The sequence below is a fragment of the Bombina bombina genome, chromosome 2, assembly GCF_027579735.1.
Source record: "Bombina bombina isolate aBomBom1 chromosome 2, aBomBom1.pri, whole genome shotgun sequence".
NCBI classification, from domain to species: domain Eukaryota; kingdom Metazoa; phylum Chordata; class Amphibia; order Anura; family Bombinatoridae; genus Bombina; species Bombina bombina.
The window spans coordinates 1,273,297,760-1,273,325,495 of record NC_069500.1 but is presented as its reverse complement, the minus strand read 5'-3'; the positions used below and the strand labels follow the sequence as shown (position 1 = coordinate 1,273,325,495).

The 27,736-nt window shown below is 41.5% G+C and overlaps 1 protein-coding gene across 3 annotated transcripts in view; it reads right to left on the bottom strand.

The window, feature by feature from the left end:
• The window catches only part of ANAPC4 (anaphase promoting complex subunit 4), a 209,898-nt gene that overhangs the window by 125,039 nt on the left and 57,123 nt on the right, over positions 1–27,736 (bottom strand). For all 3 annotated transcript variants that reach the window (XM_053704079.1, XM_053704081.1, XM_053704080.1), the window contains 5 exons: positions 26,852–26,894; positions 26,695–26,771; positions 12,286–12,386; positions 10,643–10,694; positions 9,642–9,697 (listed from right to left, as the gene is read on the bottom strand). In XM_053704079.1, coding sequence (XP_053560054.1) covers positions 9,642–9,697; positions 10,643–10,694; positions 12,286–12,386; positions 26,695–26,771; positions 26,852–26,894 — 329 coding nt within the window. The remainder of the gene's footprint in view (positions 1–9,641; positions 9,698–10,642; positions 10,695–12,285; positions 12,387–26,694; positions 26,772–26,851; positions 26,895–27,736) is intronic.

Genomic DNA, 27,736 nt, shown 5'->3' with positions numbered 1-27,736 from the left:
TCACCTCCTGGTCAGCAGGAGGCGGCAAAAAGCACCACAGCAAAGCTGTTAAATAGCTCCTCCCTTCCCTCCCACTCCAGTCATTCCACCGAAGTTAAGAAAAGAAAGGAAAAACCAAGGTGCAGGTGTGTCTGAAGTTTATAATAACCAACAACCTGTCTACAAGAACAGGGCTGGCCGTGGACTCGGTTTCAAAAAAGAAATACATTTATCAGGTAAGCATACATTTTCTTTTCTTTTTTAAGACACGATGAGTCCACGGATCATCTTAATTACTAATGGGATCCAATACCCAAGCTAGAGTACACAGATGATATGGGAGGGACAAGACAGGGAACCTAAACGAAAGGCACCACTGCTTGAAGAACCTTTCTCCCAAAAGCGGCCTCAGCCGAAGCAAGACAGTCAAATTATAGAACTTGAAAAAGTGTGAAGAAAGGACCAAGTTGCAGCCTTGCAAATCTGTTCCACAGAAGCTTCACTCTTGAAAACCCATGAGGAAGTAACGGCCCTCGTGGAATGAGCCGCAACCCTCTCTGGGGGGTGCTGTCCCGCAGACTCAGCTGCAAAACGTATGATACTCTTCAGCAAAAAAGAAAGAAAAGTAGCTGTAACTTTCTGACCCTTACGGATTCCTGAGGAAACCACAAACAAAGATGAAGACTGATGAAATACCTTAGTCGCCTGCAGGTAAAATCTTAAAGTGAAGGTAAACTATGGTGAATGAAAGCCCTTTTTTGATTAAAAACTTACCTTTTTTTCTTTTCACAGCTACAGCAGCTTTCCCCTCCTGGAAATCCTCTCTTCAGACGTCAGCAATGACTAATCCAGCTTCCTCCAATCACAGCATTCCCCCCAGGGTGGTTATTGCCTGAGGCCATGCTGTGATTGGAGGAAGCCGGATTAGTCATTGCTGATGTGTGAAGAGAGGATTTCCAGGAGGGGGAAGCTGCTCTGGCTGTGAAAAGAAAAAAAGGTACGTTTTTAATCAAAACGGCTGCTTTGTAAACTTTGATGAATGAAAGTGCCCCTGTTTTTAATAGTATTTTTAAAAAAACGGACTTTCATTCATCAAAGTTTACCTTCACTTTAAAGCACGGACCACGTTCAAATTGTGAAGAAATCATTCCCTCCGAGGAGAATGATTAGGACACAAGGAAGGAACAACAATCTCCTGATTAATCTTCAGATCGGAAACACCAATAGGAAGAAAACCTGATTTAGTACGGAAAACTACCTTATCTGAATGGAAAATAAGGTAAGAGGACTCATACTGCAATGCCGAGAGCTCTGACACTCTGCGAGCAGAAGAAATAGAACCAAGAAATAAAACTTTCCAAGATAACAACTTAGAATCTAAGGAAGGCATAGGCACAAACTGAGCCCCTTGAAAAAACCTTGAGAACTAAATTTAGACTCCATGGAGGAGTAACTGATTTGATCACAGGCCTGACCAAATGATTGTACGTCTGGGACATCTGCTGGACGTTAGAGAGACAAAATAGATAAGGCCAAGATTTGACCCTTTAGGGAACTTGTCGATAAACTTGTCTTCCAAACCTTCTTGGAGAAAAGACAAAAATTCTAAGAATCCTAACTCTACTCCATGAGTAGCCCTTGAATTCACACCAATAGAGATAGTTATGCCATATCTCATGGTAAATCATTCTAGTCACAGGCTTACGAGCCTGAATCATGGTCTCTATGAAAAAAAACTCTGCTTGGATAAAAATTAAGCGTTCAATCTCAGATTCAGAGAAAACTAGATTTGGGTGAAGGAAGGGCCCTGAATTAGAAGGTCCTTCCTCAACGTCTCCAACGTGGCAGAAATGACATGTCCACCAGATCTGCATACCAAATCCTGCGAAGCCAAGCAGGAGCAATGAGGATCCCCGATGCCCTCTCCTGCTTGATTCGAACAATGACCCAAGGAAGAAGTGCAAACGGAGGAAAAAGGTATGCTAGACTGAAGATCCAAGGAACTGTCAGAGCATCTAACAGTTCCGCCTGGGAGTCCCTGCACCTCGACCTGTATCTTGGAAGCTTGGCATTCTGTTGAGATGTCATGGGATCTAAATCCGGCTGACCCCACTTGAGAATCAGGCTGGGGAACACTTCCGGATGGATTTCCCACTCCCCCGGATGAAAGGTCTGCCTGCTTAGGAAGTCCGCCTCCCTGATGTCCACCCCTGGGATGTGGATCGCCTATAGGCAACAAGAAGAGGCCTCCGCCCACTGAATTATCCTGGATACCTCGGTCATCGCTAAGAAACTCCTCGTTTCCCCTGATGATCGATGAAAGCCACTGAAGCTATTTTCCAACTGGAACTGATAAACTGGACCAAGGCTAACTGTAACCAGGCCAGAAGATCATTTAAGATCGCTCTCAGATCCAGAATTTTAATGGAAAGAGCAGACTGAGTCCGAAGTCCCTGAGCCTCTAAGGAACCCAATTTAGAAGGCTTGTGTCTGTTGTCACAATCCCCAAGATGGTCTATGAAGCAAGTCCCCTGGGATAGATGATCCAGAGACAATCTCCATTGAAGAGAATCCCTTGTCTCCTGTTCCGAAGAACTCGAGAAGACAAATGGTCTAATCTCCATTCCAATGTCTAAGCATGATTAATTGCAGAGGTCTGAGACGGAACCGAGCAAAAAAGGATGATGTCTAATGTCGCTACCATCAGCCCAGTTACCTCCATGTACTGAGCCACTGATGGTCAAGGAGTAACTGAAGGACTAGACCAGAATAGAAATCTTCGATTTCCTGATTTCTGTCAGAAAAAACTAACTAGATAGGGAATTATGACTCCAATAAAGGTAGCTAATTGAAAGGATGGCGCCTGAACCAGGATGTTGTCCAGAAAGGTGCCACTAAAATGCCTCACCACCAACAGCGACCCCAGGAACTCTGAGAAAATTCTGGGATTTGTGGTAAGACTGAAGGGGAGAGCCCAGCATTGAAAAAGTTAGTCTAGAAAACAAACCCTTGTAACTTGCGATGATCCCTGTGAAAGGTATGCGTCCTTTAAATCCACTGTTCTCAGAAATTGACCCACTAGGATCAGAGGGAGAATGGAATGAATAGCCCTTGAGATCTAAAATTGATCTGAAGGTTGCCTCTTTGTTTGGGAACCCCAACCAGATTGGAATAAATCTCAGACCCTGTTCCTAAATCGGAACAGGAACTATCATTCCCAGGTAGAAGAGACCTCCTACCCAGATTAAGACTTAATGTCCTCAGATCCAGATCTTAACCATAAAGTTCTGCGAGCCAATATGGTAATCCAGAATATTTAGTTCCCAGCATAATGCCTGACAGGAAGTAACTGTAAGAAAGGAATTGACCACTTAAGGACGTTATCCTATTCTAGATTTCATTGAAGACAGTGTCTGTCCAAATATAACCAGACAACCTATGACCTAGTATGCTGCCGCCAAAGGTAGCAATATCAAACCTAGGATGCTATCTCGAGCAACCCCACTACTTGTCCATGGGATCCTGAAAAAGAAACAACTATCCTCTATGGGAATAGAAGATCTCCTGGCTAGCTTGGAAATTGTCCCGTCCACGGGGTGTATCTGCGAAGATTCCATGAGAAGTCTACTAAGGGACCCTCTCCTTCAATATAGGAATGATTTCCGTTCTCTCGCATTCCTTAGCATGAATAAAACCTAAAATTAACAACGACCATGATGTCATTCCAGAGTAGCTAAAACCTCCTTAAAGTAATAGCCGGAGGTGAACTAGCTTAAACCTGAAGATACTACTTCAGTATCAGCAGGAGGAATCATACCATCAGAAACTGAGATTTTACCCTCAGAAGCTCTGAAGTATCCCCTCCCTCAGGCATCTGGGAGGGGACCTCAGATAGCAACAACTGTGACAGAGACCTCACTCGCTGAATGCTTAATTTTCCTCTTGCGCTTTCCCTGCAGCATGGGAAAAAAACGACAACGCACCCGAGACCGACTAGCATAAGCGGGAAGCGATGTCTTGCAAGATAACTCCAGGAGGAGTCTTTGAGGAATCGCAGGGCACTGGTAGAATGGACGCTAAGTTTTTAGGACACCTGAGGAGAAAGCTGCGTAACATATTGGACATTGTCAGAATGCGTTCTGCCGCATACGAAACAATGTTGGCTCTGAGGAAATGTTTATCTCTGTAAACTTCACTCATACATGAGATAGAAAAGTTTATGTCAATTCGCAAAAGCATGAAAGCCTAACATGTATGTAACATCTTTATTCACATTTTGACTAAAACAAAATTGAATTCCAAAACAAGAGTTACTGTCTTTTTAACTCAAATAACATTTTAAATACTAATTAATATGGTGTAGGGTTTCTTGGGCCATCTTAATTCACAAATCTCTGTCTTTAAAGGTTAAACGACACTGCTTTCTTTTTACCAAGAATGCTTCCTTAACGTATCAGGCAGAAAACTTAAACGACTCTGCCTGTCACTGGATAGAGGACTAACACTAGTAGGCATTCGGACTACTTCAAATACTCTCTTAGTATGGCAAGTGAAGTCTCTAAGCCGCGTATTATAACTCAGCAGAGGAGACCCCCATCGCTCTCCGATTCGCCGGTATTGAAGAAAAAAAAGGCGCGAAACAATGTTGCGCAGCTTAGCTCCTCCCATCGTGGGTGTATCAAGCTAAATCTCCTGGACAGCCAAATTGTAAAGATGGAGCCGTCGGGAGAACTAAAGCACAATAGGGCGATAAATAAAAAAACCTCCCGGTCGGCTAGTAGTTTAGTAAAAGAAAACCAACGGGAGTAGTAATTGCACTGCCTAACACCTTAACATGCATATCATGTTTAGACAGGCTAACCTCCCAGACGGCTGCAAAGTAAAATAAGCCATTGTGAGTTGCAAATATGGCTGTGTAACACCTTAACATGATGTTTAAACAGGCCAAACATAAAAATAGAGCTACTTCTCCACATCCTCCAGTGCCTGCATTCACTGCCCAATAACATATCCTCACTCTCTAGGGATAATGTCATTTAGTGTCCGTGAAAATATGTAAAGTGCAAATCTTTCTGTGTACAACCCCGGAAAATAAAAATTAGCACTTACCTCAGAAATCTGCCCAGCAGTAAGGCAGCACACCCGGCTTGCGAGGTCCTGTCCCTCACATTGGCCTGTGGAAATAAAAAGTACTGAGTATTTTCTCCCTCAGACTTTCACAAACAGGGCAGCATAAACGTATGGGAGGTGCAGTGAGAATTATGTCCCACAAGTTCCCATTGCTCTAAAGCCACCAATGCTCTACTGAAGAGACTGATATGGCCTACGGCTACATCCTAGGACAAAGCAGCACAATCTTGCACTACTTTAAAAATAATAAACTCTTGATTAAAGAATCTAATATCTCACTTTACCACTTCCTATCACTAACGTAGGCAAAGAGAATGACTGGGGGGGAGGGAAGGGAGGAGCTATTTAACAGCTTAGCTGTGGTGCTCTTTGCCGCCTCCCGCTGACCAGGAGGTGAATATCCCATTAGTAATTAAGATGATCCATGGACCCATCGTGTCTTAAAGAAAATTATGTAAAAGTAGTAGCTACATATACTGCTGTGTTTTATGAGGCCTCATTTAGATTTACAGAAGCTTATACAAAGTGGAAATATTTAATAGGACCTGCTATATTGTGGCACAAAACAAATCAAGCACGCTGAGGGTAGATTACGTGTAATCTCAAAGTGACTTGTATGCCGTATTCTTGGATTACTTTCAATGGAACAAAACTCTTATCTCTAACTAGTTTAAAAAAAAAAAAAAGTACATATTTCTTAAAGACAATTTAACGCCTAAATTACGAGTTGTGCGTTAAGGTAAAAAAATGCTGCTTTTTTACGCCCGCTGCTATTACGAGTCTTGCAGGTTTAGGAGCACCGCACACTTCTTTGGCCTTAACGCAAAACGACTTACGTAAACTTCGTAAAGTCTTTTTTCTATGGGACTTCTATAGCACCGGTATTACGAGTCTGTCCTGGGAGGCCAAAAAGTGAGCGGTACTCCCTCTACCTCCAAGATCCCTAACGCATTCTAAAGTCAGTAGTTAAGAGTTTTAAGGTACAACGTCGTAACATAAAACTCATAACTAAAGTGCTAAAAAGTACACTAACACCCATAAACTACCTATTAACCCCTAAACCAAAGCCCTCCCGCATCGCAAATACAATTTTTTTTTTTAACCCCTAATCTGCCGCTCCGGACATCGCCGCCACTATAATAAACATATTAACCCCTAAACCGCCGCACTCCCGCCTCACAAACACTAGTTAAATATTATTAACTTCTAATCTGCCGTCCCTAACATCGCCGCCACCTACATTATACTTATTAACCCCTAATCTGCCGCCCCTAACATCGCCGCAACCTACATTATATTTATTAACCCCTAATCTGCTATCCCTAACATCGCCACCACCTACCTACATTTATTAACCCCTAATCTGCCGTCCCCAACATCGCCGCCACTATATTAAATGTATTAACCCCTAAATCTAAGTTTAACCCTAACCCTAACACCCCCTAACTTAAATATAATTTAAATAAATCTAAATAAAACCTACTATAATTAACTAAATTATTCCTATTTAAAACTAAATACTTAAAAATAAAATAAACCCTAAACTAGCTACAATATAACTAATAGTTACATTGTATCTAGCTTAGGGTTTATTTTTATTTTACAGGCAAGTTTGTATTTATTTTAACTAGGTACAATAGTTATTAAATAGTAATTAACTATTTAATAACTACCTAGCTAAAATAAATACTAATTGACCTGGAAAATAAAACCTAACCTAAGTTACACTAACACCACACTACAATTAAATAAATTAACTAAATTAAATACAATTAAATAAATTAAATTAGCTAAATCACACACAAAAAAAAAAAAAATTACAGAAAATAAAAAACAAAATTACAGATCTTTAAACTAATTACACATAATCTAATAGCCCTATCAAAATAAAAAAAGCCCCCCACTCCCACAAATAAAAAAACCCTAGCCTAAACTATCAATAGCCCTTAAAAAGTGCCTTTTGCGGGACAATGTCCCAAAGTAATCAGCTCTTTTACCTGTAAAAACCACCCACACAACCAACCCCCCAAATAAAATACTAACTCAAAAAAACTAAGCTCCCCATTGCCCTGAAAAGGGCATTTGGATGGGCATTGCCTTTAAAAGGGCAGTTACCTCTATTGCAGGCCCAAACCCTAACCCAAAAATAAAACCCACCCAATACACCCTTAAAAAAAACTAACACTAACCCCCTGAAGATCGACTTACAGTTCTGAAGACCTGATATCCATCCTCAAGGAAGCGGCAGAAGTCTTCATCCAAGTCGGGCCGAAGTCCTCAACGAAGCCGGGAGAAGTCTTCATCCAAGCCGGGCGAAGTGGTCCTCCAAACAGGCAGAAGTCTTCATCCAGACGGCATCTTCTATCTTCATCCATCCGACGCGGCTCCATCTTCAAGACATCCGACACGGAGCATCCTCTTCATCTGGAGTCTTCTTACTGAATGAAGGTACCTTTAAGTGACGTCATCCAAGATGGCGTCCCTTAGATTCCGATTGGCTGATAGAATTAATGTAGAAAAAAAAAATCGATTGAGCTCGCATTCTAATGGCTGTTCCAATCAGCCAATAGGATTGAACTTCAATCCTATTGGCTGATTGCATCAGCCAATAGGATTTTTTCTACCTTAATTCCGATTGGCTGATAGAATTCTATCAGCCAATCGGAATCTAAGGGACGCCATCTTGGATGACGTCACTTAAAGGTCGGATGGATGAAGATAGAAGATGCCTTCTGGATGAAGATTTCTGCCCGTCTGGAGGACCACTTCGTCCGGCTTGGATAAAGACTTTTCCCGGCTTCGTTGAGGACTTCGGTCCGGCTTGGATGAAGGCTTTTGAAGTCGATCTTCAGGGGGTTAGTGTTAGGTTTTTTTTAAGGGTGTATTGGGTGGGTTTTATTTTTAGGTTAGGTTTTGGGCCTGCAATAGAGCTAACTGCCCTTTTAAGGGCAATGCCCAGCCAAATGCCCTTTTCAGGGCAATGGGGAGCTTAGGTTTTTTTAGTTAGTATTTTATTTTGGGGGTTGGTTGTGTGGGTGGTGGGTTTTACTGTTGGGGGGTTGTTTGTATTTTTTTTACAGGTAAAAGAGCTGATTACTTTGGGGCAATGCCCCGCAAAAGGCCCTTTTTAAGGGCTATTGATAGTTTAGTTTAGGCTAGGGTTTTTATTTTTTTATTTTGGGGGGTTCTTTTTTTATTTTGATAGGGCTATTAGATTAGGTATAATTAGTTTAAATATCTTGCAATTTGTTTATTATTTTCTGTAATTTAGTGGGGGGGGGGTTGTACTTTAGCCAATTTAATTTATTTAATTGTTTTTAATTTAATTTATTTAATTGTAGGGTTAGGTTAGGTATTAGTGTAACTTAGGTTAGGTTTTACTTTACAGGTACTTTTGTATTTTATTTTAGCTAGGTAGTTATTAAATAGTTATTATAACTATTCTACCTAGTTAAAATAAATACAAACTTGCCTGTAAAATAAAAAAAAAACCCTACGATACCTACATTGTAACTATTAGTTATATTGTAGCTATCTTAGGGTTTATTTTACAGGTAAGTATTTAGTTTTAAATAGGAATTATTTAGGTACTAATATTAATATTTATTTAGATTTATTTTAATTATATTTTAGTTAGGGGGTGTTAGGGTTAGACTTAGGTTTAGGGGTTATTACATTTAGTATAGTGGCTGCGACGTTGGGGGTGGCAGATTAGGGGTTAATAAATGTAGGTAGGTGGCGGCGATGTTAGGGACGGCAGATTAGGGGTTAATAATATTTAACTAATGTTTGCGAGGCGGGAGCGCAGCGGTTTAGGGGTTAATGTTTATTATAGTGGCGGCGACGTTGGGGGGGCAGATTAGGGGTTAATAAGTGTGGGTAGGTTGCGGCGACGTTGGGGGCAGCAGATTAGGGGTTAATAAATATAATGTAGGTGTCAGCAATGTTGGGGGCAGCAGATTAGGGGTTAATACATATAATGTAGGTGGCGGCGGTGTCCGGAGCGGCAGATTAGGGGTTAATAAGTATAATGTAGGTGTCGGCGATGTCGGGGGCGGCAGATTAGGGGTTAATAGGTGTAAGATGTTTAAACTCAGGGTTCATGTTAGGGTGTTAGGTGTAAACATAAAATGTGGTTCCCCATAGGAATCAATGGGGCTGCGTTACCGAGTTTTACGCTGCTTTTTTGCAGGCGTTAGACTTTTTCTCAGCCGGCTCTCCCAGTTGATTCCTATGGGGAAATTGTGCACAAGCACGTACGACCAGTTCACCGCTGACTTAAGCAACGCTGGTATTGGAGTGCGGTAAGGAGCACAATTTTGCTCTACGCTCACTTCTTGTCTTTTAACGCCGGGTTTGTAAAAACCAGTAATACCAGCGCTGTAGGTAAGTGAGCGGTGAGAGAAAACTGCTTGTTAGCACCGCATAGCCTCTAACGCAAAACTCGTAATCTGGCCGAAAGTTTTTTATTTTTGGTAAACACTTTTTTTTTTTTTAAACATATTCTAATAAAAGTAAATGGAAAAACTTACCAACATACAGCCATCGAAAGAATGCCTTGAAGTTTTTCATGCTACTATCTATAACCCTAAAAGGACAAGCAAAAATATTTAATACTTTGCTTCTAACAAAATCCTTATGTATAACAAATCAGCCTGTTTTTCAGTCATTAAAAAAAATAAAGGGAGTCAAAATGAAACTCTCACGATTCAGACAGAACATATGATTTTAAACATATATATATATATTTATATATTGATTCAAAGAGAGCACTCTCACTTCCAAAGTTTTAAATGCCAGGGTGCTAGCAGATATGTATATAAATGAAGGAAAGCACTCTCTGGTCTTTTAGTGAATATTTAATAAATGAAGCATGATTTATTAAATATTCACTAAAAGACCAGAGAGTGTTTATATATATATATATATATATATATATATATATATATATATATATATATATATATATATGTGTGTGTGTGTATGTGTATATGTATGTATATGTGTGTGTGTGTGTGTGTGTGTGTGTGTGTGTGTGTGTGTGTGTGTGTGTGTGTGTGTGTGTGTGTGTGTGTGTAAAAAGGTTTTTACCATTTCAGAAAATCAAAAAAAAAACTTTAATAAACTGTACCATTTTAAAACACAGATCTATTTTTCATTGAAAGTTATAGAACTAGTTTCTTTTGCAACGGTGACAAGTGTTGACAGTCATAACAAAAAGCTTCCCTTTAAATTCTATCTAACAAATATTGCTATTGAAGCTGGAAACAGAATGACAAACCACAGCACTGTTGAGCTAACCCTGGTGCAATCTACTGGTTTATTCAAATTATCTTTTAATATTCTTTTTTAAAGCTGGTTAGCTCCTTTTGCTAATAGAAAAAATGTACCATTTATAAAAAAAAATCCAACTTATCTGAATCATGAAACTTTCATTTTGATTGCAATGTCCTTTTATGGAAATGTATTTTGCTGACATATCAATAGGATACAAAGCCCTCTAATGGTAGAGGAGAATAGCACACAGACTTACTGGAGGAGCTCATTAGCTTTCAGGATAAAGGAACCGACAGCAGTTATAGCATCTGGCAAAGAGAAAAATGCAGGTTTTTGAGAACTGGGCATTCACATGATGAGGATAACATTTGTCTTAAAATAAAGGAACATGAAACCCAACATGTTTCAGATGGAGCATGCAATTTTATCTCATTGTCTTTGTATCCCTTGTTTAAATGCAGGGTGTAAACTCAGGCGTGTGCACGTGTATGGAGCACTATATGGCAGCAGTTCTGCAAAAAATGTTATCCACTTGCAAAAACACTAGAAGGCATGTAAGTGCTTAACACATACCTAGGTATCTCTTCAATAAAGAATACCATGAGAACAAAGCAAATTTGATAACAGAAGTAAATTGGAAACTTTAAAAAAAAATTGTATGCTCTGTCTGAATCACAAAATAACTTTTTGGGGTTTCATAAGCCTTTAAGTCTAAATCACATTATGAGCAAAAAAGAAAAAAAAATATATAATAGATCTCATAGCCTACTGATATGTGACCTTGTAACAATATAAAAGTACTGAAGACATCTAGAGAGGACATTTGTCTTTAAGCCGGTTTGTTTTCTTATTTTATGTCTTACAAATATTACATTACAAAGCCAACCAAGTACAGATGCTGTATTTCCCCTCTCAAACAGAGAGAGTAATAGACCCAGGTGTAATAAGTACAGTGAGGTACAACACAGATCACTTACAGGATGCAAGAAAGGGGACATTTAAGTTGTAGGTTCTGTAGTAAAACTAAGAGCGTTCTCTATATTGTTCATTGATAAGGGGAGAGACAAAAGAGTTAGCCTCTTATATCTCTCCCCTTATCAATAAAAAACAGAGAACACTCTTAGTTTAACAACGGAACCTAAAACTAGCTTACAATGAAATGCACATTTCATTCACTTCAGACTTAGAGCCCGATTCTCTAAAATTCTCTAAAATTACCTGGTATAAATTTAAGTCATCACTGACTCTACAAAAGGGGTCCTGGAAGTTATGGCAAGAGCTGAGCCTCCTGTAGAAAATAATGAAGCTCTCTTGAGAACCTCACAGGAGAATGGGAATGTAAAAAGGGAGAAAGTTAGACCCCATTCCTGAGGTAGCTGCATCTGTGAGCTGCTAGCTTGGACAAGCAGATTATACTGACAGTGGGTTAGATGACCCACTGAGAATGAACTTAATCTATTGGGTAGTATCCTCTCAGGCTCCACTCTTATTAAGCCCACCTGTGCCATTGGTTAAATAAGAACTTGTGGTAGCCTAGTAATTAAAAAGTGCTTATTGAATTTAGATCAGTCAAGTTCCCAGCAACTCAGATTTTAAGCATTCCCCACATTGCACTGATCAGTGGCAGTGACTTACTCACTTGGCCATGGGCACAGGTAGGAAAATCATTTGAATCTAGACAGTAGTAAGGTGTTTTTCAGAACAAGAGGTAGGTAACACTGGAGTAACATACACAAGTGGAAAGCCAAAAGAAGTAGGCAGTAACACTGGGGAGAAAAGTTACTTGTCTACTCAACGTTAAAAATAGACAAAAGCCAAATTTATTTCTCATACAGAACATCTCCAGCCCACTATATAATATATTTGCTTGACTCTCTATTCAGATCAGTTTCTAAATACCTTCAATTGCTTTAGCGTTAAGTCCAAGAGGCTCATATTTCTGTTTCCATAACGCCATTCCTTTCAATTCACTCAGATGGTACAACAAGGCTTCAGAGCCACTACAAGTGCAACAACAGATAGATGCAAAATAAATATATGATAAGAATATACACAAGTCATTTTATCTATCAGATCTGCATGATCTCCGCTTAATAAGGGTCTATGAAAACAAGAGCAGAAAAACAAAAATGTATGCTTACCTGATAAATTCCTTTCTCCTGTAGTGTAGTCAGTCCACGGGTCATCCATTACTTATGGGATACCAATACCAAAGCTAAAAGTACACGGATGACGGGAGGGACAGGCAGGCTCATTACACGGAAGGAACCACTGCCTGAAGAACCTTTCTCCCAAAAACAGCCTCCGAAGAAGCAAAAGTGTCAAATTTGTAAAATTTGGAAAAAGTGTGAAGTGAAGACCAAGTTGCAGCCTTGCAAATCTGTTCAACAGAGGCCTCATTCTTAAAGGCCCAAGTGGAAGCCACAGCTCTGGTAGAAAGAGCTGTAATTCTTTCAGGAGGCTGCTGTCCAGCAGTCTCATAGGCTAAACGTATTATGCTACGAAGCCAGAAGGAGAGAGAGGTAGCCGAAGCCTTTTGACCTCTCCTCTGTCCAGAATACACGACAAACAGGGAAGAAGTTTGACGAAAATCTTTAGTTGCCTGCAAATAAAATTTCAGGGCACGGACAACGTCCAGATTGTGCAGAAGTCGTTCCTTTTTTGAGGAAGGGTTAGGGCACAATGATGGAACAACAATCTCTTGATTGATATTCCTGTTAGTGACTACCTTAGGTAAGAACCCAGGTTTAGTACGCAGAACTACCTTGTCTGAATGGAAAATCAGATAAGGGGAATCACAATGTAAGGCCGATAACTCAGAGACTCTTCGAGCCGAGGAAATAGCCATTAAAAACAGAACTTTCCAAGATAACAGCTTGATATCAATGGAATGAAGGGGTTCAAACGGAACACCCTGTAAGACGTTAAGAACTAAGTTTAAGCTCCATGGCGGAGCAACAGTTTTAAACACAGGCTTAATCCTGGCCAAAGCCTGACAAAAAGCCTGAACGTCTGGAACTTCTGACAGACGTTTGTGTAAAAGGATGGACAGAGCTGAGATCTGTCCCTTTAAAGAACTAGCAGATAAACCCTTTTCTAAACCTTCTTGTAGAAAAGACAATATCCTAGGAATCCGAACCTTACTCCATGAGTAACTCTTGGATTCGCACCAATGTAAGTATTTACGTCATATTTTATGGTAAATCTTTCTGGTAACAGGTTTCCTAGCCTGTATTAAGGTATCAATTACTGACTCCGAAAATCCACGCTTTGATAAAATCAAGCGTTCAATCTCCATGCAGTCAGCTTCAGAGAAATCAGATTTTGATGTTTGAAAGGACCCTGAATCAGAAGGTCCTGTCTCAGAGGCAGAGACCAAGGTGGACAGGATGACATGTCCACTAGATCTGCATACCATGTCCTGCGTGGCCACGCAGGCGCTATTAGAATCACCGATGCTCTCTCCTGTTTGATCCTGGCAATCAATCGAGGAAGCATCGGGAAGGGTGGAAACACATAAGCCATGTTGAAGGCCCAAGGTGCTGTCAGAGCATCTATCAGAACCGCTCCCGGGTCCCTGGACCTGTAACAAGGAAGCTTGGCGTTCTGGCGAGACGCCATGAGATCCAGATCTGGTTTGCCCCAACGCCGAAGTATTTGGGCAAAGACCTCCGGATGAAGTTCCCACTCCCCCGGATGAAAAGTCTGGCGACTTAGAAAATCCGCCTCCCAGTTCTCCACGCCTGGGATGTGGATCGCTGATAGGTGGCAAGAGTGAGACTCCTCCCAGTGAATTATCTTTGAGACTTCCATCATCGCTAGGGAACTCCTTGTCCCTCCCTGATGGTTGATTTAAGCCACAGTCGTGATGTTGTCCGACTGAAACCTGATGAACCTCAGAGTTGCTAACTGAGGCCAAGCTAGAAGGGCATTGAAAACTGCTCTTAATTCCAGAATGTTTATGGGAAGGAGACTCTCCTCCTGAGTCCATGATCCCTGAGTCTTCAGGGAATTCCAGACAGCGCCCCAACCTAGCAGGCTGGCGTCTGTTGTTACAATCGTCCAATCTGGCCTGCTGAAGGGCATCCCCTTGGACAGATGTGGCAGAGAGAGCCACCATAGAAGAGAATTTCTGGTCTCTTGATCCAGATTCAGCATAGGGGACAAATCTGAGTAATCCCCATTCCACTGACCTAGCATGCACAATTGCAGTGGTCTGAGATGCAGGCGTGCAAAGGGTACTATGTCCATTGCCGCTACCATTAAGCCGATTACCTCCATGCATTGAGCTACTGACGGGTGTGGAATGGAATGAAGGACACGGCAAGCATTTAGGAGTTTTGTTAACCTGTCCTCTGTCAGGTAAATCTTCATTTCTACAGAATCTATAAGAGTCCCTAAAAAGGGAACTCTTGTGAGTGGCAAAAGAGAACTCTTTTCTACGTTCACCTTCCACCCATGTGACCTTAGAAATGCCAGTACTAACTCTGTATGAGACTTGGCAGTTTGGAAACTTGACGCTTGTATCAGAATGTCGTCTAGGTACGGAGCTACCGATATTCCTCGCGGTCTTAGTACCGCCAGAAGAGAACCCAGAACCTTTGTGAAGATTCTTGGAGCAGTAGCTAACCCGAAGGGAAGAGCTACAAACTGGTAATGCCTGTCCAGGAAGGCAAACCTTAGATACCGGTAATGATCTTTGTGAATTGGTATGTGAAGGTAGGCATCCTTTAAATCCACTGTGGTCATGTACTGACCCTTTTGGATCATGGGTAATATTGTCCGAATAGTTTCCATTTTGAACGATGGAACTCTTAGGAATTTGTTTAGGATCTTTAAATCCAAGATTGGTCTGAAGGTTCCCTCTTTCTTGGGAACCACGAACAGATTTGAGTAAAACCCTTGTCCGTGTTCCGACCGCAGAACCGGATGGATCACTCCCATTAGTAAAAGATCTTGTACACAGCGTAGAAACGCCTCTTTCTTTATCTGGTTTGTTGACAACCTTGAAAGATGAAATCTCCCTTTTGGGGGAGAAGCTTTGAAGTCCAGAAGATATCCCTGAGATATGATCTCTAACGCCCAGGGATCCTGGACATCTCTTGCCCAAGCCTGGGCGAAGAGAGAAAGTCTGCCCCCCACTAGATCCGCTTTCGGATAGGGGGCCCTCACTTCATGCTGTCTTAGGGGCAGCAGCAGGTTTTCTGGCCTGCTTGCCCTTGTTCCAGGTCTGGTTAGGCTTCCAGCCCTGTCTGTAGCGAGCAACGGTTCCTTCCTGTTTTGGAGCGGAGGAAGTTGATGCTGCTCCTGCCTTGAAGTTACGAAAGGCGCGAAAATTAGACTGTCTAGCCCTTGGTTTGGCTCTGTCTTGAGGCAGGGCATGGCCCTTACCTCCAGTAATGTCAGCGATAATCTCTTTCAAACCGGGCCCGAATAGTGTCAGCCCCTTGAAAGGTATGTTAAGCAATTTAGATTTAGAAGTCACATCAGCTGACCATGATTTAAGCCACAGCGCTCTGCGCGCCTGAATGGCGAATCCGGAGTTCTTAGCCGTAAGTTTAGTTAAATGTACTACGGCATCCGAAATAAATGAATTAGCTAGCTTAAGGACTCTAAGCTTGTCAGTAATCTCATCCAGCGTAGCTGAACTAATGGTCTCTTCCAGAGACTCAAACCAGAATGCCGCCGCAGCCGTGACAGGCGCAATGCATGCAAGGGGTTGCAATATAAAACCTTGTTGAACAAACATTTTCTTAAGGTAACCCTCTAACTTTTTATCCATTGGATCTGAAAAGGCACAGCTATCCTCCACCGGGATAGTGGTACGCTTAGCTAAAGTAGAAACTGCTCCCTCCACCTTAGGGACCGTCTGCCATAAGTCCCGTGTGGTGGCGTCTATTGGAAACATTTTTCTAAATATAGGAGGGGGTGAGAAAGGCACACCGGGTCTGTCCCACTCCTTGTTAATTTCTGTAAGTCTTTTAGGTATAGGAAAAACGTCAGTACACGTTGGTACCGCAAAATATTTATCCAACCTACATATTTTCTCTGGGATTGCAACCGTGTTACAATCATTCAGAGCCGCTAACACCTCCCCCAGTAACACACGGAGGTTCTAAAGCTTAAATTTAAAATTTGATATGTCTGAATCCAGTTTATTTGGATCAGATCCGTCACCCACAGAATGAAGCTCTCCGTCTTCATGTTCTGCAAATTGTGACGCAGTATCAGACATGGCCCTAGTATCAGCGCACTCTGTTCTCACCCTAGAGTGGTCTCGTTTACCCCTAAGTTCTGGCAATTTAGATAAAACTTCAGTCATAACATTAGCCATGTCTTGCAAAGTGATTTGTAATGGCCGCCCTGATGTACTTGGCGTTACAATATCACGCACCTCCTGAGCGGGAGATGCAGGTACTGACACGTGAGGCAAGTTAGTCGGCATAACTTCCCCCTCGTTGTCTGGTGAATTTTTCTTAACATGTACAGATTGGCTTTTATTTAAAGTAGCATCAATGCAATTAGTACATAAATTTCTATTGGGCTCCACATTGGCCTTTGAACATATTGCACAAAGAGATTCCTCTGTGTCAGACATGTTTAAACAAACTAGCAATTAGACTAGCAAGCTTGGAAAATACTTTTCAAATGAATTTACAAGCAATATAAAAAACGTCACTGTGCCTTTAAGAAGCACACAAAAACTGTCACAGTTGAGATAACAATGAACCGGATAAGTTATATCAATCAATTTTTCACATGAAATGCATTAATTTAGCAAAGGATTGCACCCATTAGCAAATGGATTATTAACCCCTTAATACCAAAAAAACGGATAACAATAAAAATATATACGTTTTTATCACAGTCAAAGCACAGTCTCACAGGTCTGCTGTGAGTGATTACCTCCCTCAAACTAGTTTTGGAGACCCCTGAGCTCTGCAGAGACGTCCTGGATCATGCAGGGAGAATAAGGAAGACTTGTGACTGAATTTCTAATGCGTAGTAAAAGCGCCAAAATAAGCCCCTCCCACTCATAATACAACAGTGGGGAAGCTCAGTAAACTGATTTTATTCAAAACAAACGACAGCCAAGTGGAAAATAATGCCCATAAAATTTTTCACCAAGTACCTCAGAGAGAAAAACGATTAACCTGCCAGTAAACGTTTTAAATATAAATATATGAAATGATATTAAAAGCCTGTTGCTAGTCGCTATCACTGCAGAAAGGCTATAAGTTATATGTATACAGTATTTTCTTAGTGAAGTGCCATTCCCCAGAAATACTTTAGTGCCAACATACATACATATCAGCCTGATACCAGTTGCTACTACTGCATTTAAGGCTGTACTCACATTATATCGGTATTAGCAGTATTTTCTCAGTCAATTCCATTCCTTAGAAAATAATATACTGCAACATACCTCTTTGCAGGTGAACCCTGCCCGCTGTCCCCTGTTCTGAAGTTACCTCGCTCCTCAGAATGGCCGAGAACAGCAAATGGATCTTAGTTACGTCCGCTAAGATCATACACAAACTCAGGTAGATTCTTCTTCTAATACTGCCTGAGAAAAAACAACACACTCCAGTGCCGTTTAAAACAACAAACTTTTGATTGAAGAAATAAAAACTAAGTTTAATAACCACAGTCCTCTCACACATCCTATCTATTAGTTAGGTGCAAGAGAATGACTGGGTATGACGTAGAGGGGAGGAGCTATATAGCAGCTCTGCTTGGGTGATCCTCTTGCACTTCCTGTTAGGGAGGAGTTATAATCCCATAAGTAATGGATGACCCGTGGACTGACTACACTTAACAGGAGAAATGTTATTTATACTTAAAATAGACATTTTATATAATCCAAGAATAGAAAAATGACCATACATCAAATTTCACCAATAAAATGCATAAGATGATATAGGAACTTGATATCTACCCCCCCCTTTTTTTGTAAGGGCCATAATAATGAACAAATTAGGCCGAAAAATAGCGTTATTCATTGGTTCAAATGGAGACTTCAAATACCCTATAGTGTGGGGTTCATTATGTTATTGAACTTTGTTTTCTTGTTTAAAAATATTTATAATAAAAAAAAAAAAAATGAAAAAAAATAAATCTTATTACTTATTCTATACATCAGTGTTTTACTAAAACCAACAATATGACTGATATCTAAAAGAACAAATGTAAAAAAGGAAATGTATGTTTACCTGATAAATTTATTTATTTTACGATATGACGAGTCCACGGATTTCATCCTTACTTATGGGATTACGCCTCCTGGTCAGCAGGAAGTGGCAAAGAGCACCACAGCAGAGCTGTATATATAGCTCCTCCCTTCCCTCCCACTCCAGTCATTCGACCGAAGTTAGGAAGAGAAAGGAAAAGCCAAAGGTGCAGAGGTGACTGAAGTTTGACAAAAATAAGTAAATACCTGTCTTAGAAATAACAGGGTGGGCCGTGGACTCGTCATATCGTAAAAAAAATAAAATCAGGTAAACATAAATTTCCTTTTCTTTTACAAGATATGACGAGTCCACGGATTTCATCCTTACTTATGGGATACAATACCAAAGCTATAGGACACGGATGAAAGGGAGGGACAAGACAGGAACCTAAACAGAAGGCACCACTGCTTGAAGAACCTTTCTCCCAAAACCAGCCTCAGATGAAGCAAAAGTATAAAATTTGTAAAATTTGGAAAAAGTGTGAAGAGACGACCAAGTTGCAGCCTTGCAAATTTGTTCAACAGAAGCATCATTTTTAAATGCCCATGAAGAAGCCACAGCCCTAGTGGAATGAGCCGTAATTCTTTCAGGAGGCTGCTGTCCAGCAGTCTCATATGCCAGACAGATGATACTCTTCAGCCAAAACGAAAGAGAGGTAGCCGTAGCTTTCTGGCCCCTACGCTATCCAGAAAAAACAAATAATGAAGATGATTGACGAAAGTCTTTAGTCGCCTGCAAGTAAAACTTCAGGGCACGGACCACGTCCAAGTTATGCAACAGACGCTCCTTCTTAGAAGGAATCACCCGGGGAAGAAGAGCAAACAGTGGAAACACATAAGCTAGGTTGAACGACCAAGGCATCTATCAGTTCGGCCTGAGGATCCCTGGACCTGGATCCGTATCTTGGAAGCTTGGCATTCTGATGAGACGCCATCAGATCCAATTCCGGTCTGCCCCATCTGAGAATCAGGGTGGCAAAGACCTCTGGATGGAGTTCCCACTCCCCCGGATGAAACGTCTGTCTGCTTAAAAAGTCTGCTTCCCAGTTGTCCACTCATGGGATATATATTGCTGACAGATAACAAGAGTGAGCTTCCGCCCACCGAATTATCTTGGATACTTCCGTCATCGCCAAGGAACTCCTCTTCCTCCCTGATGATTGATGTAAGCCACAGTTGTGATGTTGTCCGACTGAAATCGGATGAATTTGGCCGAAGCCAACTGAGGCCAAGCCTGAAGCGCATTGAATAATGCTCTCAATTCCAAAATATTGATTGGAAGTAGAGACTCCGACCGAGTCCACACCCCCTGAGCCTTCAGGGAATTCCAGACCGCACCCCAGCCTAGTAGACTGGCGTCCGTTGTCACTATCACCCAAGAGGGTCTGCGGAAGCACATCCCTTGGGACAGATGATCCGGCGACAACCACCAAAGAAGAGAGTCTCTTGTCTCCTGATCCAGATGTATCTGAGGAGACAAATTTGCATAATCTCCATCCCACTACCCGAGCATTCACAGTTGTAGTGGTCTGAGATGAAAGCGAGCCAACGGAATGATGTCCATTGCCGCCACCATCAATCCAATCACCTCCATGCACTGAGCCACTGATGGTCGAGGATTGGACTGAAGGGCTTGGCATGTATTCAGGATCTTTAACTTTGACCTCTGTCAAGAAAATTTTCATGGATATAGAATCTATAAGAGTTCCCAAGAAGGGAACCCTTGTCTGTGGAATTAGTGAACTCTTTTCTAGATTCACCTTCCACCCGTGAGTACTTAGAAAGGACAGAACCATGTCTGTATGAGATTTTGTCAGATGGTAAGACGACGCCTGAATCAGAATATCGTCCAGATAAGGCGCCACTGCAATGCCCCGTGGCCTGAGAACCGCCAGAAGAGACCCTAGAACCTTCGTGAACATCCTGGGTGCTGTGGCCAACCCGAAGGGAAGAGCCACGAACTGAAAATGTTTGTCCAGGAAGGCAAACCTTAGGAACTGGTGATGATCCTTGTGGATAGGAATATGAAGGTATGCATCCTTCAAAGTCCACGGTAGTCATATATTGACCCTCCTGGATCAATGGTAGAATTGTTTGAATAGTCTTTATCTTGAAGGATGGGACTCTGAGAAACTTGTTTAGACTTTTTAGATCTAAAATAGGTTGAAACGTGCCCTCTTTTTTGGGGACCACAAAAAGATTTGAGTAAAACCCCTGCCCCTGTTACAGTATTGGAACGGGACGAATTACTCCCATAGTAGAGAGGTCTTCTACACAACGTAAGAACGCCTCTCTTTTTATCTGGTCTACAATCGTGAAAGAAGAAATCTCCCCCTTGGGAGAGAATTTTTGAATTCCAGTTGATACCCTTGGGACACGATCTCCAGTGTCCAGGGGTCCTGAACGTCTCTTATCCAAGCCTGGGTAAAGAAAGTAAGTCTGCCCCCTACTAGATCTGGTCCCGGATCGGGGGCCGCCCCTTCATGCAGTCTTGGGAGCAGCAGCAGGCTTCTTGGGTTGTTTACCCTTGTTCCAGACCTGGTTGGGTCTCCAGACAGACTTGGCTTGAGCAAAATTCCCTTCCTGTTTAGCGGAAGAAGGAGAGGGGACCCCTTTGAAATTCCGAAAGGAACGAAAATTATTCTGTTTACCCCTCAGTTTAGCTGCTTTATCCTGAGGTAGGAGATGACCCTTACCTCCCGTAATGTCAGAAATGATTTCTTTCAAGTCAGGCCCGAATAGGGTCTTTCCTTTGAAAGGAATAGCCAAAAGCTTTGACACATCAGCAGACCAAGATTTTAACCATAACGCTCTACAAGCTAAAATGGCAAATCCAGCATTCTTAGCCGCCAATTTGGCAATCTGAAAGGCGGCATCCGTAATAAAAGAATTAGCCAGCTTAAGAGCCTTAATTCTATCTAAAATTTCCTCTAAAGGAGTCTCAGTCTTAAGAGACTCTTCTAAGGCGTCAAACCAGAAGGCTGCCGCAGTTGTAACTGGTGCAATACAGGCCGTCGGTTGTTAAAGGAAACCCTGATTAATAAATAACTTTTTCAGAAGACCCTCCAACTTTTTATCCATAGGATCTTTGAAAGCACAACTGTCCTCAATAGGAATAGTTGTACGCTTAGCCAGGGTAGATATAGCTCCCTCCACCTTAGGGACCGTTTGCCAAGAGTCCCGAACAGTGTCAGCTATGGGATACATTTTCTTAAAATTAGGAGAAGGTGAGAACGGGATACCCGGTCTTTCCCATTCCCGCGTAACCATTTCCAAGATTCTCTTAGGAACCGGAAAAACATCAGAGTAAGCAGGCAACTCTAAGTACTTGTCCATCTTACACAATTTCTCTGGTGGTACCACAATAGAGTCACAGTCATCCAGGGTCGCTAAAACCTCCCGAAGTAACAGGCGGAGGTGTTCAAGCTTAAATCTGAAGGACATGACGTCCGAGTCCGTCTGAGGTAACACACTTCCCAAGTCGGAAAGCTCCCCCTCAGACAGAAGTTCCCTGACCCCCAATTCAGATCCCTGTGAGGGTACATCGGAAACAGCCATCAAAGCATCAGAAGTCGCAGGAATCAGAGTGGCTTCTGTCCTGCTGCATTTGCCCTGCAACACTGGCAACTTAGATAAAACCTCTGTAAGGGTAGATGACATAACTGCAGCCATATCCTGCAGAGTAAATGAAGTGGACGCGGTTGAAGAACACAACGTCGCATGGGTGGGCGTTAAAAGTTGTGACGCTTGGGGAGAAAGTAGCGGCATACCCTGATTCTCATCAGTCTGAGAAGCATCCTTAGACATACTTGCATTAAAGAAAATCTGTTCTTTACATTGTAAGGCCCTTTCAGTACATGAGGGACAAAAAGTAAGAGAGGGTTCCACATTGGCATCTAAACACATAGAACAAGTACTTTCCTGAAGTTCAGACATGTTAAACAGACTAGCAATAGCAATAATAGTCGTTCTTTACTTGATATATTCAACTCTGAAGTCAAATCATATAGTCAAATATTTGAATTAAAAAGTGTACTGCGCCTTTAAATAATAAAAGCGCAACAATTTTTCTGCTAGCAGTAAAACAAACGTTTGCAGCAATAAAAAGTGCCCTTATGTGCCCAAATTAACTTAACAATACTGCTCCGTTTGTTCAGTTATGCTATATACAAATTTTTATCACACTCCAGGCACCTGCACCTCGCCACAGCCCTGCTTAAATAAGGAATGGGACATTAGTCTATTTACAGATTAGATATGAATATGCAAACTTATTTTTATCATGTGTTTGTGTTCAAACCCAAACTAAAAAAGTTCATTCATTTCATCTAGTGTTTTGTATTTCAATCTAAACTAGAAAGTTTTTATTTATTTCATCTAGTGCTCTGTATTTTTCTAACTTTCTTATCGAATAATGATCAACATTAGGATTATACATAGTAGATCTGTAAGATTCAAACTGTTGTTAAAATTCTCAGCTATTCTTTCTCCTAAGCAGATAGAATACTAGGGAATTGTTTAGTCCTTAGATACAATGTTTTAATTGTTCTGGCCTGTTTGCACTTACCTGATTATCTCCAGCCTTGATTCACAGATGTGATTGGTTCAGGTTGGAATTTAGTCAGGCAGTGCACAACGGGCTAACATCCTATGACTAAGTGCCTGGAGGCACGAAACGCGTAAGGACACGCCCCCTTCTTACCTCCTACCTGTGTGTTTGTGTGTAATTTCAATATTGTCTTGGATTAAACATCCTTTTTTACCTGCAATACTACGGAGTGCTGCCTCTTTGTTTACATTGTTTATCCAGGGGACGGCTTGGTCCCTTACTTGTGCCTGCACCTTTCCGGAACTCCAGCAGCTCTTTTTTGTGCTTTGATTCCATTTGCGTGAACTATCTGCAGCACCGGAAGTCTGTAACCGGCGTCTGCATCACTCACCCGGCAGGTCCGCCTGAAGCTACGCCGTCACCCTCACATGTCTGCTGCGGCGCCTACCTGCCCCCAGATCACACTGATCCTCCTTGAGCAGCGCTCCCAAGTCTCTCTGTACCCCTATGTGTACAAACTGACTTAGGCCCCACCGGAGCCCAGGACCTAGCTGCCGATCCGGATGATTACTGCGCGGCTGAGCGCGCAAAACTAGGCCCCGCCCACCGTGGACGTAACTCGAGCCGTACTGAGACCCGCATGGGAAGAAAAAAACAAAAATGTATGCTTACCTGATAAATTTCTCTCTTGTGGTGTATCCAGGCCACGGGTTCATCCATTACTTGTGGGATACCAATACCAAAGCTTTAGGACATGGATGAAGGGAGGGACAAGGCAGGTACTTAAACAGAAGGCACCACTGCCTGTAAGACCTTTCTCCCAAAAATAGCCCCCGGAGATCAAAAGTATCAAATTTGGAAAATTTGGAAAAAGTATGAAGCGAAGACCAAGTTGCCGCCTTACAAATCTGTTCAACAGAGGCCTCATTTTTAAAAGCCCATGTGGAAGCTACCGCTCTAGTGGAATGAGCTGTAATTCTTTCAGGAGGCTGCTGGCCAGCAGTCTCATAAGCTAAACGGATTATGCTTCTCAGCCAAAAAGAAAGAGAAGATGCCGAAGCCTTTTGGCCTCTCCTCTGTCCAGAGTAGACGACAAACAATGCAGATTTTTAACAAAAATCGTTAGTAGCTTGTAAATAAAACTTTAAAGCACGAACCACGTCAAGATTGTGTAATAGACGTTCCTTCTTTGAAGGAGGATTAGGACACAGTGAAGGAACAGCAATTTCCTGATTGATATTCCTATTAGATACTACCTTAGGAAGAAACCCAGGTTTGGTACGTAAAACTACCTTATCTGCATGGAAGATCAGATAAGGGGAATCACACTGCAAGGCAGATAACTCTGAAACTCTTTGAGCCGAAGAGATAGCTACTAAAAACAGAACTTTCCAAGATAACAGCTTGATATCTATGGAATGTAAGGGTTCAAACGGAACCCCTTGAAGAACCTTAAGAACCAAATTTAAACTCCATGGCGGAGCAATAGGTTTAAACACAGGCCTGATTCTAACCAAAGCCTGACAAAACGCCTGAACGTCTGGAACATCAGCCAGGCGCTTGTGAAAAAGGACAGAGCAGAAATCTGTCCCTTTAAGGAACTAGCCGATAATCCCTTTTCCAATCCATCTTGGAGAAAAGATAGTATCCTAGGAATCCTGACTTTACTCCACGAGTAACCCTTGGATTCACACAAATGAAGATATTTACACAATATCTTATGATAGATTTTCCTGGTGACAGGCTTTCGAGCCTGAACCAAGGTATCAGTGACCGACTCGGAGAAACCACGCCTTGATAAAATCAAGCGTTCAATCTCCAAGCAGTCGGACACAGAGAAACTAGATTTGGATGTTTGAATGGACCTTGGAGTAGAAGGTCCTGCCTCAGCGGCAGAGTCCATGGTGGGAAGGATGACATGTCCACCAGATCTGCATACCAAGTCCTGCATGGCCACGCAGGTGCTATCAAAATCACTGAAGCTCTCTCCTGCTTGATCTTGGCAATCAGACGAGGGAGGAGAGGAAATGGTGGAAACACATAAGCCAGGCTGAAGGACCAAGGCACTGCTAGAGCATCTATCAGAGTTGTCTGGGGATCCCTTGACCTGGACCCGTAACGAGGAAGCTTGGCGTTCTGACGAGACGCCATCAGATCCAGTTCTGGTTTGCCCCATTGATGAATCAGCTGGGCAAATACCTCCGGATGGAGCTCCCACTCCCCCGGATGAAAAGTCTGCCGACTTAGAAAATCCGCCTCCCAGTTCTCTACTCCTGGGATATGGATAGCTGAGAGATGGCAAGAGTGAATCTCTGCCCATAGAATTATCTTGGAAACCTCCATCATGGCCAGGGGACTCCTTGTTCTTCCCTGATGGTTGATATATGCTACAGTCGTGATATTGTCCGACTGAAATCTGATGAACTTGGCCGCAGCTAGTTGAGGCCAAGCCTGAAGAGCATTGAATATCGCTCTTAGTTCCAGAATTTTTTCTTGTCGAGAGTTGCAAGAGAATGACTGGGGGTGGCAGTTAGGGGAGGAGCTATATAGACAGCTCTGTTGTGGGTGTCCTCTTGCAACTTCCTGTTGGGAAGGAGAATATCCCACAAGTAATGGATGAACCCGTGGACTGGATACACTTTACAAGAGAAAACATGTCGGTTTCCCAACTTAATCACTAAAAACACCATGTGCCCCTCTTTTACACACACTATTGAATATTGCTCTCTCCCAAGCCAGTTATGACATAATAATGACAGCCCTTAAGAAGCAAGCCGCATCTCCCAGCGTCAGCCCACACAGTATATGCATAAGTGAAACACAATAGTTACTGCACAAACACACTGATAAGTAATCAAGAGAAAAGGGAATTCCAGGTACACCATTTCCATTTATATAGTGCATACTGATTACCCCTCCCCAGTTAGGGAATAATGTCAGCCTGTTCTGATGTATCTAGTCTCCCCAGAAACAAATGACTGAACATACCTCAATGCTGCTTGTAGCATGACACGGTTCTCCACACTGAAGATGTTTCTTTACACTACCTTCAACTGCTCTGTGGGAACCAGCAGGATCTTAGATAATGTTTGCCAAGATCATCAACATCAGGGAAGAAAATAAGATGTCTCCACTCCTCTTGGGAAGTTATTGACGGACGATTTCTCCCTGAGAAAAATAGTACTCACTGGCACCATTTTAAAATAAACTAACACCTCACTTTACCTCTTCCTATTACTAACACAGGCAAAGAGAATGACTGGAGTGGGAGGGAAGGGAGGAGCTATATATACAGCTCTGCTGTGGTGCTCTTTGCCACTTCCTGCTGACCAGGAGGCGTAATCCCATAAGGATGAAATCCGTGGACTCGTCATATCTTGTAAAAGAATACTATTTAGCATGAACCATTTGGATTCAATTTTGATTGACTTTAAACATTTAGGAGTCTTAACTAAAACAACGTCACTTACCAGGGCAACTGGGTTGAACATATTTAATTAACACTAATAACCAGTTAATTCAAACATACCTTTGTAAGTGACTTATGACAAGTTTTTGTATACTGGAGTATGAGGACTCAATGGATTGTCCAAGTTTCTTCAATCCCTAGTGGAAAAAAGTATACATGCAAATTCTATAGTACATATATTTGTTTTAAAATGTATGAATGGGACACAACTACTTACTTTAACGGTTAGCTGATTCATCAGTAAGGCTTGAAGTTCAGGACTACATTTTGGATAACATAAAAAAAAGACGTTAAATCATATAAACATGTTAAAGCTGGGTGTCTAGATTCTGTCGATTACTGGACTCATTTTGTGTAATATTTATTTAAAGGGATATGAAACGCAAACAATTTCTTAGTGATTCAGACAGAACATGCCATTTTAAAAAAATTTTTTTGAATGTACTTCTATTATCAAATTTGCTTCGTTCCCATGATATTCTGTATCAGGTAGGCATCTGGAGCACTACATGGCAGGAAATAGTGCTGCCATCTAGTGCTCTAGAAATGGGCCTACTCCTGAGCTTATGTCTCTGATTTTAAACAAAAGATACAAAAAGAACAAAGAAAATTTGATAATAGAAGTAAATTAGAAAGTTGTTTAAAATCACATTCTCTGACTCATGAAATAAAAATTTTGGATTTCATATCCCTTTAATAATTAGAAAACAGAATAACATACTAGGGAAAAGATATCCACTAGGTTTCCAGTTTACTATAATACTATCGATTGATCATGCTTTATACCCTTTTTTTTGTTTGTTTACATATGTAGCTTTTCTTATATGTTCACATCCTCATGTGTACATGTAGTCTGCATTTAAATATGTATATTTGTATCTTTATTACTTCATTTTTAATAAAAAAAATTTTTATAAAAGAAACATGTTCAAAACCATAATTTTGCAGTAATTGATATTATGACTATGAAGAAAATTATGTAAAAGGAATAAACAGATTATACAGCTATTTAACATAAATGAGTGAAACACTGAAAAAGGAAAAAAAACATAATTTATGCTTACCTGATAAATTCCTTTCTTCTGTAGTGTGATCAGTCCAC